The 13,163-nt window shown below is 51.6% G+C and overlaps 1 protein-coding gene across 3 annotated transcripts in view; it reads left to right on the top strand.

The window, feature by feature from the left end:
- Positions 1-13,163, top strand: part of GPD2 (glycerol-3-phosphate dehydrogenase 2) — a 48,534-nt gene that overhangs the window by 18,677 nt on the left and 16,694 nt on the right. For 2 of the 3 annotated variants that reach the window (XM_038142929.1, XM_038142930.1), the window contains exons 5-6: positions 1,387-1,484; positions 2,385-2,548. In XM_038142929.1, coding sequence (XP_037998857.1) covers positions 1,387-1,484; positions 2,385-2,548 — 262 coding nt within the window. The remainder of the gene's footprint in view (positions 1-1,386; positions 1,485-2,384; positions 2,549-13,163) is intronic. The other variant, XM_038142931.1, reaches the window with a different exon arrangement.

The raw sequence follows: 13,163 nt of genomic DNA, 5'->3' as shown, positions 1-13,163 counted from the left end.
TCTCTTCTCTGGGGGAGCTTTCCATGCTTTGGTGTCAGTGCCACTGCCAGGCCTTGCAGGCTGTGGCTTTTGGGGAAGGCAGGCAGAGACAGGGCTGCTCTCAGAACAAAAAGAGCTTGAAATAAAATAAAATAAAATAAAATAAAATAAAATAAAATAAAATAAAATAAAATAAAATAAAATAAAATAAAATAAAATAAAATAAAATAAAATGAGACAGGTAATGCCGTGAACTGGGCGGAGTGAGTGGCTGTCCTGTTCTGGAATGGGGAGAGAAAAGATGGTAAATGAGTGATTTAATTTGGAACGGGGGAAGAATATTGTAAATGAGCGACTTATTTTGGAATAAGGGAAGAAAAGATGGTAAATGAGTGATTTATTTTGGCATGGGGAAAGAAAATATGGTAGATGAGTGATAGTTTATAAATGCTTTTGTGCATTCTTGTGTGGGTGGAAGCCTGATATTCCTGTTTTGAGGAATCACATTGTTTTTCCATTGGAGCCTCTCAAAATATGTTTTAGGGTTGAAATGCTGCTGCAGGAATGGTGATTTTCAGGGGGAAATAACTAAACCCGGGAGTTACCCACACAGAGGAACCCCCCTTTTCTGCCAAAGCACAACTCCACATTGATGCACATTGATTGGTTTGGAGAAGGACCCTTCTGCATTTGCAGCTTGGAGTTGGGATGGGGTTGAGCTGTGGGAATTGCCATGGAGCTGTGCTGTGGGATCAGTCCTAGCCCTCCTGAAGCGCCTGCTGCCCCTCGTTAGGGCAACGTGGCTTCTTGAGCTTTATGTTCAAATGAAAAACTATGAATTGTGCTGCCAAGGCACGAAGATGAAACTACCAAAACTTTATTTTATTGGGGATCCTTTCCCTTAACCTTTGCGTTTCTCAGCAGATCTCAGCATGAAAGCCCAGGGACAGTGGTGGGAGGTGTTGGTGCTTGGGTAAAGTCTGTTACTGAGTGTTTGCCCTGGTGCCAGGGGTGGCTGCTGTGCCCTGACCCTGGCTGTGTTTTGCAGTCCAGGGTGGTGAGGGAGGCTCTGGAGGAGGGTGGCTCTGACCCTGGCTGTGTTTGGCAGTCCAGGATGGTGAGGGAGGCTCTGGAGGTGCTGTGCTCTGACCCTGGCTGTGTTTGGCAGTCCAGGATGGTGAGGGAGGCTCTGCAGGAGGGTGGCTCTGACCCTGGCTGTGTTTGGCAGTCCAGGGTGGTGAGGGAGGCTCTGCAGGAGCTGTGCTCTGACTCTGGCTGTGTTTTGCAGTCCAGGATGGTGGGGAGGCTCTGGAGGTGCTGTGCTCTGACCCTGGCTGTGTTTGGCAGTCCAGGGTGGTGAGGGAGGCTCTGGAGGAGGGTGGCTCTGACCCTGGCTGTGTTTTGCAGTACAGGATGGTGAAGGAGGCCCTGGAGGAGCGAGCACACCTGCTGCAGAGCGCACCCCACCTCTCGGCCGCGCTGCCCATCATGCTCCCCATCTACAAGTAAGTTCTGCTGTGCCTTCTCTCCTTTACCTTGGCTTCTCAAAGGCCCTCCCTGGCCTGGGAGGGGTTTCTTAAAGCTGTCCTGGGGCAAGTTTCTGGGCTGCAGAAGCACAAAATTCTCCTGTGCCCGGCCAGCAATCGCTGCTTTGGGGGGCTCATCCTGGAGTGCAGCCCTTCCAGCACCCCAACAGGGACAGCTGCAGAGAGCTCTCATTCCCAGGATCTATTTGCTATTCTTTCTTGTTCCCCCAGTGCTCCCAGCATGGTGCTGTTCAGTCCCCAGAGGCACAGGGCAGTTGGGTGTGCACAGAACAGACTCCTCCTCCTCTGAGGAAGGCACTCAGTGCTTTGGGCTGGGTTTTCAGTCTGTAAGAGCAATTACTCACTGGAACAGGCTACTTAGAGCAGAGAGGTTTTGCTAAAGGAACTTAATTTTATTAAGATCATTCCTGTTTTTATTATTCCTGTCCTAGTGTGAGGGGCTTGTAAGAGCTGGAGCTTGAGTAGGTCGGTGGCTGCCTGCATTCATGGTGGTCCTGTTGGTGCAGGAGGCCGTGGACCCTGCCTTGGGGGAATCCTCTGAGCTCGCACACAGCTCCAGTGTCTCACACAGGGGCACAACAGCCCCGTTTAGATCCTGATTTTAGAGCAAATAAATCCTTGAATGTGCTTGACTCACTGCAGAGAGTAGCTCAGGTGAAAACAGTGGCAAACAACACCTAAGTCTGGAGTATTTACATTGTCTTGTTACCACGAGCTTGCAATGCTGAACAAGGTAGAGCTGCTGTAAGAACATTCTGTGTCGCTCGCCGTGTTCTCTCTTGCAATAACAGAGTGTGCACGCACTCCTAAACGCTCCATTTGTGTTTCTCTCACTTCCTGGTGCTGTTTCCCCCTCAGGTGGTGGCAGCTGCCGTACTACTGGGTTGGCATCAAGCTGTACGACCTGGTGGCAGGCAGCCAGTGCCTGAAGAGCAGCTATGTCCTGACCAAGGACCGGGCCCTGGAGCTGTTCCCCATGCTGCGCAGGGACAAGCTGGTGGGAGCCATTGTCTACTACGATGGTGCGTGGCCTGTCTGCCTGCTCTGTGCTCCTGGGCTTTGGGTTTGGGCTTCAAACGCAAGTGGGAGCCGGGAGATTGTACCCTGGGTCTCTGCGGCTTGAAGGATTCAGCTTGCCTCTTAATTGTTGGTTTGGGAGATAAGTTATGCTTTCGCAGCATCCCTGTGGATGTAGGAGAAAATGCAATGGCTTTTCTTGGCTTTTTTGGGGGTAGAGCAGTTTGAAGGGTTCTGGTGGAGACGTGCTTTCTGACCTTCTGGCAGTAGGAAGGTCTTCACACAAGGTGGATTATAAAGGGAATTCTTTTCCCTTTGTAGAACTGCATGTACAACAATTCATCAGCTCATCAAAGGGGTTCTGGACTGGGAAGAACTCTGGAAGCACGCTGGACTCCAGTGGGGTTTATGAGGCTTCTGGCTTGTGTTGTTAATGGCAGGTCTCAGACAGAGCCCAGCAGCGTGGAAATCAATTAAAACTTCATGTATATGTGTGGGAATATGTATGTGCAGATTCTTGTTCGGGAGGAGGGTTGGATTTAAAGGATGGACTTGGTGTTTAGTTGATTTTGCTACTGGTAGAAGCTGCATTTTATCTTATTTTTAAGGTCTGGAGGAAATGAAAGCAAAATTTGCAAATGTAGCAAAATTTGCTGTGGGATTATGTGGCAGTTTTTGTGCCCAGTACCAGGACCTGCCATGCACAGCACACAGAGAGGGAATTCAGGTTTATTTTCTCCATATCCTGAGCCATTCCTTAGCTGGTTTGAAGGGATCCCAGGAGCCTGCCAGAAGAACGAAGTGGTTCTCTTAACTGTAATTACACTTCTCATAAGAGCACTATAGCTTGAAATCTATTTATAATCTAGTGAAGTTTTTTCTGATTAAATAAATAATTTGGCTGTATCGTGGCCATTTACTACTCCAGCATTCCAAAGATACATCTTTCAGGGTAGCCTTAAAATTGGTCTTCATGTTTCTTACATGAATAATTATTTTAAACAATGCTGTAAATCTAAAGATGCAGCATCAAGATGCCAGGTGGTCTTTGATGGCAAACACAGGCAGGGCTCTGAGTGACTGAGAGATGTCCCTGGAGGTTTAGTGCCATCCCAGCAGAGGGAAACAAACCCACACTCCGTATTGGGAAGGAAGAGTAAAATAGATTAAAAAGGTGGGAAAAAATCTGTCTTGCTTTATTTTGCTTTCTCTCTAAGATACAGCTTAGTTATCCTCAGTTTTAGGCAGAATGTAGAGAAATGCTGTTTTGAATTAAAATTGAAAAAGCTCTCCCAGCTGCACCAAAGCTCAGTTTCCCTGAAGAATAAGATGGGTTTGAAGGACTCAGGGATGAAATCTGTGGGTGGACAATACACATGTGAGAGTTTTGAGGCTGCCCCTAGTGCAGATGCAGACTGCCCAGCTGGAGTTAATTCACTTGTGAGCAGGCCACGGTGCAGCTCGCTGCTGTCGGTGTCACTCTGCTCTGGGGTGGCCCGTGGGGCAGGAGGGCTCCCGTGGGGCTGGGGCACATCTACTGCTTTGTCCTGATCAATTAACCTGTGTTCTGGCCACGGGAAATGGGCTTCAAGTCACAGCATTTCAGCAAGCTCCCTTCAGGTCTTGTACATTATTGTGCCTGAATTTTAATGATGTGCTGTCACACCCCAAGTCCAGAGGGAGGGAGCACAAAGGGAGAGGGAATGGGACTGAAAGTAGAGGAGGGGGTGGTGAAATTGAACTTGTTTTCGTCCTTTTCAGAAGGATTAGTCATAAAATAGAGTATTCATAACGGCAAAGCAAAATACAAGTCTTGAAGTAGGTGACATCTTTCTCTTCTGTGTCCATCCCTTCTCTCTCCCCCAAAGAACGAATCGATAAATTGGCCCTTTAAGGATGGAGCGTTGCAACTGTAAGTGCAGTTAAAGGCAGTTTCACCCTATTTCCTCACTTGCTTTATTCCTTGCCCCTGTAATTGTGGAAAGCAGAGCTGTTAATGACGGCAGCTGTCGATGCCCAGCACCGAGGGAAGAGCTGCAAGCACTGGGTGTGCTGGTTGATTCTGTGCTGCAGCCCCTGCCCAGGGTCCCCGTGTTTGTGTGGTCCTGGGGGGCCGCTGGCACCTCCAGCCATCCATAATTCATGGGGAGCTGCCTTCCCAACCGCGCCGGGGTCGTCTTCATTACATCCCTTCAATTGTTTGTACAGGCACAGAGAAATGGGGCGGCATAAACGTTGCCAGTACCAGCGAGAGCAAATCACAGCCTTGTCCAGAGGCTATTCTTGCTCTGCCTGAGCATCGGGAAGCCAAAGCATATGTTGGATGTTAGCCGGGGTGTACACAACGTGTCCTATTTATTCAAGGTTTGCTTTGAAGCCACAACTTACAAGTTTGTTTCTTAGGGGGACATGTCAGACTGCATTTAGCATTTGTTGGTATTAGGATACTCCTGAATAGCAAAAAGGCAACATTTTGGGGGGAGAAGGCGGCTGCTATCTGAGCAGGGATCTGTCAGATCCACTTAGGGGCTGCGGGAGGACTGGAGGGGAGGCACAGGGAGAGGCTGGGCTGAGCTCAGGATCTCGGGCAGGATTGTTCCAGAGCACTTTAAATGGAAGAATTAATCTCCATTTAAATTATATAGAGTTCATTGTGATAGGAACTAGGAGAGCCATTAAAGCAGGGATCCAGCTGGCCAGAGTGTGTCAGTGTAAAGTGTTCAGCAATTCCAAGTGGCACGGTTCTCTTTATGATACATTATTTTTCTGTCTCTAGGTGCTCGCAGGCTTCTTTAACGTATTTTGCCTTGCAAGAGCCCTTAGGTGTGTAAGGAAAATCTCTGTTCTGGAATCAATCCTGAATTTAAGATTCTCGGGCTCTGCTGACCGTGCTTTCTGAATTTGCTGTTATTTCCTGAAAGAAGAAATTAACATACGCTGTGTCTGGGACTCTCTTGCCACATCAAGATACTGGATTGTTTAATGTCTCGTTCTACAAATCTCCAGTATGTTTACTGGGATGTAAGTAGTTGGGGTTTTTTGGCTCTTTGCATTCTCAGTAGCTTTGCATACATTCTCTGATGAAATATTTTAATATGGAGGTTGTTTAAAAGTAGAAAAAGCCTTGGCAGAGGATTTCGCTTTCCCTGTTTACAGCAAGCCCCCTGAGAAATCCTTCCCAGGCACACGTGCACACACAGACACACACACAAAAATCAATGCAAAAGAGTAGGGCATTCATTAAGCTGTCAAAAATGGAATAAATGCTTTTTTTTATTTGGGCTCTTGTAGCTATTTTTCCTAGGATTTGAGTGTGTCCTGAATTATGAAATGTTATAGCTTTATAATTCATGTTTGACAAATGGGTATTTGGAGATGTTGGGCTGCAATAGGGGTATTACAGACAACTCTGTGGCTGTTTTCCTTCCCTGGATATAAAAACTCTGACAGTTTGTCACCGAACAGACTTTCCATAGGTGAATTTAAACACGCAGCTGCCCACATTTCCTGGTGTTTCCAGCCTGAGGCTGGGTGGGAGAGAGGAGCCTTGCAGGCACGCTGACCGTGGTGTAGCTGGGAAACACTCACTGTGAGTCCATGCCCTGCTGTGTGCCAGGGCCTGCTGCAGCACAGGGCAAATCCTGAAATCCTGTGGGCTGCGGGGCTGGAAGGGGCACAGGGCTCAGCACAGAGCTCTGGAGCTGGCATGGACAGGCAGGAGCAGCTCCCTGGGGTGCAGGTGCAGAGCCCAGCACAGAGCTCTGGAGCATTCTGGAGCTGGCACGGACAGGCAGGAGCAGCTCCCTGGGGTGCCCAGCTCCCAGGAGTGCAGGTGCAGAGCCCAGCACAGAGCTCTGGAGCATTCTGGAGCTGGCACAGACAGGCAGGAGCAGCTCCCTGGGGTGCAGGTGCAGAGCCCAGCACAGAGCTGTGGAGCTGGAGCTGGCACGGACAGGCAGGAGCAGCTCCCTGGGGTGCCCAGCTCCCAGGGGTGCAGGTGCACAGAGCCCAGCACAGAGCTCTGGAGCATTCTGGAGCTGGCACGGACAGGCAGGAGCAGCTCCCTGGGGTGCAGGTGCAGAGCCCAGCACAGAGCTGTGGAGCATTCTGGAGCTGGCACGGACAGGCAGGAGCAGCTCCCTGGGGTGCAGGTGCAGAGCCCAGCACAGAGCTCTGGAGCATTCTGGAGCTGGCACGGACAGGCAGGAGCAGCTCCCTGGGGTGCTGTGGAGCTGGAGCTGGCACAGGCAGGCAGGAGCAGCTCCCTGGGGTGCTGTGGAGCTGGAGCTGGCACAGGCAGGCAGGAGCAGCTCCCGGGGCTCCCAGCTCCCTCCGGCACACGCCGTGCCTCGCCGCTCCGATCCCGCCGCGCTTTCCCCGCCAGGGCGCTTTTATCATTTTCAGAAGGGATAAAATCAGCGGCCCGCACCAGCTGCGTGTTTAACCCAGTTGTGCCTCTGTCGGAGGTGCGGGCGGGCTGCAGGAGGAGCCCTTTGCTCCCGACAGAAGGGCCGTGCATCCGGCGCTGCCTGCCCGCTGCCCCAGGCGCCTTCCCAAAAGCACCGGATGATAACTGCATCTCCTGCTGTACCTGTAACAATTTAATCGTGTGAGTCAGCCCAGTCAAGCATCCCCAGCTCATGACTGGGAGACATGAAATTCATTGTCATTATTGTCCCTGTCATTTTGGATCATTATATCCCGCTGCAGAATTTTCCTCACTCCAGTGCTTTCTTACCTCCAGGAAGCAGGGATTATGGCTGAGGTTGGGGTGGGGGCAGGACTGTGAACTACATTTACCTCAGGGGAGCCACAGATTAAATTGGCTTTGCTTTCTGACTTGCCGGATTCGTCTGTTTGTACGCTCTGGGTTTAAGGTTGGAAATGATGAATATTCCGGTGAATTCAGGGCCTCTCTCCTTTCTTTTTTTGGTGCTTGTATAAGCAAAGGACGGGGTTTGTGTCCCTTAAGAAGTGAAGGGGAATAATTCTTCAGATCTGTTACCAAAAAGATTTAAGATTATTCCTGAGCGAGACGACGTTACTTGTTCATTGTGGCACAGACATCGGCGTGGTCCCCGGTGTGCCGTGGCTCTCGGGGCAGGGGATGGAGCTGTGCTGAGAGCCAGGGGCTGTTTGTGGGAGCTGCAGTGGGTGCCAGGCGCGCTGCTCCCTGTGGGACGTGTCCTTGGCAGGGGAAGTGGGTGATGGGATCCCTGCCCATCTCACTGCTCCCAGGGAACGAGGGGCAGGAGCAGAGGATGGAGCTGTCTGGATGTGGCACTTGGGACGTGGTTGTGGGGACGTTATGGTGGTGCTGGGTGGTGTGCAAGGTGTGCTCCGGCCTCGCTGCTGTGGGTTCTGTGATCCGTGGGAGCAGGGCTGCTCTCCCCACTGTGGCAGGACTCCCTGCCCCTGGCACTCTGGTGTGGTGGCCAGCTGGGCTCTCCTGCGTGGCACAGCAGCAGCTGGCCAAGCTCAGCGCACGGTGGCTGGCACAGCCGTCACTGCTGCGTTGGGAGCTAAAACCAGCACAGGCTGGCCCCGATGGCAGCTCACCCTGACGGGATATTCCCCCTGGGAGGCGTTGGTGGCAGTGGGGACACAGAGAGCTGTGGTGACATCACAGGTCCCTGCCAGGCGCGGTGGCACGGCCGCGGCAGCCCCGCCGTGACGGGCGCTCACGGTGACATTTTAGCGCCGTTTCCATAAACTGACAGTGACAATGTTTAGTTCCATTTTAACACGGTGCTTTTCCTGCCACTGACACGGCAGTCACAGTGTAGTGACAAGTTGAAGGCTGATACAAAAGAAGTGGGAAACAACGTAATTATAAAGCAGTCACACAGAGCCAGAATTCCAAATTTTGTCTCTCACTGGATGTGGTGGATATTGTGGCTTATTTTTGCTTTCTGGGATCTTAGTTTCAGTAGGAGTTTTAGCTCCTGTGCTGTAACTTGGCAGCAGACTCGATCAGACAGACATTTGAAGGATATTGGGATTTCTTCTGTAAAAATATTTAATGGGTTTTCTGCCTCTTGCTTGCAATATTGCTTTGTTTATAACTACAGAATTTGGAACAAATCATAGTAGAACAGGGGCATTGGCTTTAAACAGGCAGAGGGCAGGGGTAGGTGGGAGATCAGGGAGAAATCCTTCCCTGTGAGGGAGTTGAGGCCCTGGCACAGGTGCCCAGAGAAGCTGTGGCTGCCCCTGGATGTGCCCAAGGCCAGGTTAGCGGGGATAGTGGAAATGGTCCCCGGTAGGGGAGGTGGAATGGGACGAGCTTTCAGGTCCCTTCTAACCCAACCCATTCTGTGATTCCAAGAATAGGGAGGTTTAGCTCTTGTGGTCTGAGCTGGTGCTAAACAGAGGAGGTCAGAAATTAATGTGACTACTGCTGGGTTATTTAAACTGGATGTGTCAAATGTGAGTTTGAACCTGTTGGGATCAGTTTACCTGTGAGAAGGCTGGAGGCTTCCCCTGCCATGAAAGCTCACACCTTCGGGCAGGTGTTACAGAGCTGAAATGTGGGGTGTGGTTATTTCCAGTGCACGTTGTCCACCGTCCTTCCCACCTGCTCGGGCCATACTTCAGCAGCTCGGGTGCCCAGAGCACAGCAGGGCTGGGCTCTGTGTGCATGCAGGAGCTGCAGGCAGAGCCGGGAGTGCTGTCCCTGCGCTGCTGAGGCGATGGAGCTGATGGAGTCAGAACGTGTCCCCCTGGGCAGGACAGGAGCAAGGACATGGGTGCTGCACAGCCTAGGAACTCTGGGAGTTTGCAGCACATTCCACTTCAGTTTCTTGTGATTCAGAGAGCTGGAGAGTTCAGGTGTGGGGGCATTGTTCTGGCTTGTGACTCAAAGGGAGCATTCCCCCTGAGCTTACTTTGCTTGTTTGGGGAGGAGAACTCACTGAGCTCTCGCTCAGAGAAGTCTGGAACAATTTTGAGTCACTCCAGCTGATTCATGGTGCCTGACTGGGATCTAACCCTTTCCATATGCACAACAGCTCCTGGGCTCCTGCTTGATGCTTGTAATAAAACTGCTTGTGCAATTAAAATTATAGGAGAGGGACAGTCTTGGGGACGTAGTGTAGGGACATATGTCTCATGCACGTGAACTCACCAGCCTTGAGTGTGGTGAGGTTGGGGGAAGGTTTGTGGGCACACAGTGAGAAAACCTTCAACAGGAAAGGGTTCGGTTTCCTGTGCTGCTCTGTTGTGTGCCTGCAGTTACCTGTGCAGGGCTGCAGTAAGGAACACACCTGTAGGCAGGTGAGCTTTAAGGTGGCTCTCACCCCAGCCTGTCTGGGGCACTGTGAATCAGTGTGACGGGGTAGTTGTCAGAGTGACACAGGACAGAACATACCAGAACTGCCAGAGTGCCTCATTCATGCTCTGCTTTTCACACAACGCTCCTGAACCAGCCCCACACAAATTTCTCTGGTCTGTGGGCTTTGTTACCACTCCCTGCTGGCTGGGGCTCAGCTCTGATAAAAATAAAATTGAATGTACACTGTGTGCACTCTGGGGGAGGATCCTGTGAGTGCCAACGGAAACAGTGTCTGTTCGGATGGGAAGAAATACAGCATTTGCTACTAAGGAGTGAAAATAGAATTCTCCCAAATCACACAAAAATAAGAAATTATAAACCAAATGGCACCACTGTTGGGCTTAACGTGGCGTGGGATAGAATTACTCAAGCTGTCTTTGCACACCAAATGTCCTCAGCAGTGTGGCTTCCAGAACTGAGAGGTTTCTTAGAGGGTTCAGTGTTAATTTGGTGAAAGCACTTAGGCCAGTGGTTTGGGAAAAGCTGGCTTGACTGCCCTTAGTAAAAATGAAAGTATTTCTTCATTGTCACCATGTTACAGCAGGTGAGAACGGCAAACAAGGGAGGGATGATTCTTTCAGTTTCCCTCGCTGTTTTCAGGAGGCACCACTCAAGGAGCTGCTGTTTCCAGGAGGCACTGCACAAGGAGCTGCAGAGAGCTCAGCACGTCCATCGGTTGGCTCAGGGAGCCTCTCCCAGTGTGCTGAGCTGTGGCTGCCTTCTGTCAGGGTGCAGCAGGTGACAGCAAGGGAGGAGTGCTCAAACCCAGCCCTGGAGCAGCAGAGTCCTCTCCAGGCAGGGCACTGGTGAACATCTCTTCTTGGGGAATGCCACAGTTACCTTTTCACTGTGTTGCCTACACTTAGGAGATTTAGGGGATCTGCAGGGGCATACTCACCTGTGGAGAAGGATGCCAAATTAATTTGGCTTAGCCACTCTGTTGCTAGAAAATAACTTTTTGGCTGAAGTATTTGGAAAAACCCAAAGGATCACTGAGGGGTCACCTGTGGTAGCAAGGGGGGATCACTGTTCTGTTTGGCTTTGGAGCCCCAGTGGGTCTGTGCAGGACAAGGATGGCTGTGGTGGGTAATCAGGGCCTCCCTGGGAGCTGGGGTTCCCTTGCCTGTCATCACACCCCTCGGGTTTCTTGGAGTGGAGTCATTGCACCTTGGGAGGGTGTAACAGTGCTCGTGTCAGGAGAGCTCTACACGTCTGGGCTGGAGGAGCTAAAGCTTGGGGGTGCCTTTCTGTGGTGCTGGGGGGTCTCTCTGTCTGGGGAGAATGGCAGTTGATTGCAAGGTCAGAAAGGCTGAGATGCAAAACCTTGGCTTTGCTTTATCCTTCCCTTTCTCTCTAGTGTTAAAGATCAGCACTGTGGTCTGGAGCTCCCTCCCAAGGGGCAGCTCCCATCTCTGCTCTCTGTGACCAGGGATGGTCTGAGGGAAGGGTTGGAGCTGTGTCAGGAGGGGTTTAGGCTGGAGATCAGGAAAAGGTGCTTCCCCTTTGGGTGAAGGGTGCTGGGCCCTGCCCAGGCTCCCCAGGGCATGGGCACAGCCCCGAGACTGCCACAGCTCCAGGAGCCTTTGCACAGTGCTGCCCCAGGGTGGGACTGTTGGGGTGTCTGTGCAGGGCAGGGAGTTGGACTGGGTGATCCCTGTGCCTCCCTCCCAGTCCAGGATATTCTGAGTCTCCGTTCAAGTGCAGGACTTTAATGTCATTATCTAGGGAGAATACACACATGCCAGTTGGCAGGCCTTTAAAAAAAAAAAAAAAAAAAAAGAGGCAAAACCCAGCTGTTCCTGAGTATGGAACCACTATCCTGTGACCCCATCTCTCCTAAACTGCACTGTTGTTCTCCACAGATGATAAATTCCCAAGGTGGGGAGTCACTCTTTACTCCTTTCAAACCCAGACCTCTGCAGATCTCTGCTGTTCCTGCCGTGAAATGCTCAAGCACTCCACACTGTAGGTCACATCAATCTGAAGGCAGTGTGTTTTTCTAGCCGGGTAGTTAATCAGGAACTGGTTATTTCCCAGTCCTCTGCCTGCAAACGCATTCCATGGGCTCTCAGTTGCTTTTGGACAGCTGAGGAGTGAGTAATAGCATGGGGGTTCTTGCGTCAGAATAATGATGAGGGGAAAATGGATGAGAGGTTCAGAGAAAGGAGGAAAATGTTGTTTTGAGCACAGTGGTCCAAATCCTGGCATGTGCTGAGAGTGTCCTGAGCTCACTCTGACTTCAGGAGCATCGGGAGGCTCCACAAAACGCTGAGCAGCCTTTGGATTCGGGGCTTGCTAAACAATTGTTACTTGGAAGCTCGGTTTTATAGAAGCTGCCCATTTCCACATTATTTATTCTGCTGATTGGCTTCTCCGGATTGCTCTTGCTCTGGACAAATAAGTGACAAATCTGGGAAGAGGCAAACTCGCCAAATTTAAACAGTCAGGGCTCCATAGACCAAAGCTAATATTGGCTGAAGTGGGGTCGTGCTGAATGTGATGGATCCCCACCCCAGGGCCCCACAGGAGGGTGGGGTTTGTGTCGGTGCCGCCCGGGGCACTGCTGGCAGGAGCAGGCTGGGGGGGTCTGAACGCCCCTGGCCCCAGGGTCCTGCTGCAAGCAGGGAACACATCCCCTGGCGCCGACGGCACGGCAGGTTTGGGTTTTGGGGGCCCTGCCTGAGCGGTGCTGCTGCGTGGCCTGGCACAGCTGAGTCCTGCAGTGCCGTGGGTCAGGCTGGCCCCAGTTCAGCCCCAGGTGAAGGGGGATGTTTCCAGAGCAATGAGCTCCTGAGAGCCCCTGGCCACAGGCTAGGGGAGCGTTTCCTGGATTACAGAATCACTGAAGCATTTATGTTGGAAAAGCCCTCCGAGAGCGCCGAGTCCAAGCCGTGACCTCACCTCATCAAGCAGCCCAGGGCACCGAGTGCCACATCCAGTCCTTCCTCGAGCTCTGGGTTCCTCTGGAATCCCTGTCGTTATGTGGAAGAGCTGCCGTACCGCAGCTCGTCGCTGTCCTTTGTCCCTTTTTCACCCAGTGCTCCCTCTGCACATGAGCTGTACCTTCTCTCAACCCTGCCTGAAACTGGGCAGCTTTGAGGTGAACCTCTTAAGGTCATTTATCCCTCCCTGCCACGGCGGCAGCAGCAGGGCCCGTGCATTTACTGAAAGCTTTGCCTGCCAGCTCTGACCGATGGTTGTTCCCTCTCGTGCATCTCGTGTGATGGAGCATCCCCAACTTTTCCTGACATCTTGCTCAGTTGTTTTGCTGTTCTTCCGTTGTTGCA

The sequence above is a fragment of the Motacilla alba genome, chromosome 7 (assembly GCF_015832195.1).
Source record: "Motacilla alba alba isolate MOTALB_02 chromosome 7, Motacilla_alba_V1.0_pri, whole genome shotgun sequence".
Classification (NCBI taxonomy): domain Eukaryota; kingdom Metazoa; phylum Chordata; class Aves; order Passeriformes; family Motacillidae; genus Motacilla; species Motacilla alba.
The sequence above is the reverse complement of the archived record's forward strand: the minus strand, read 5'-3'. Positions and strand labels throughout refer to the sequence as shown.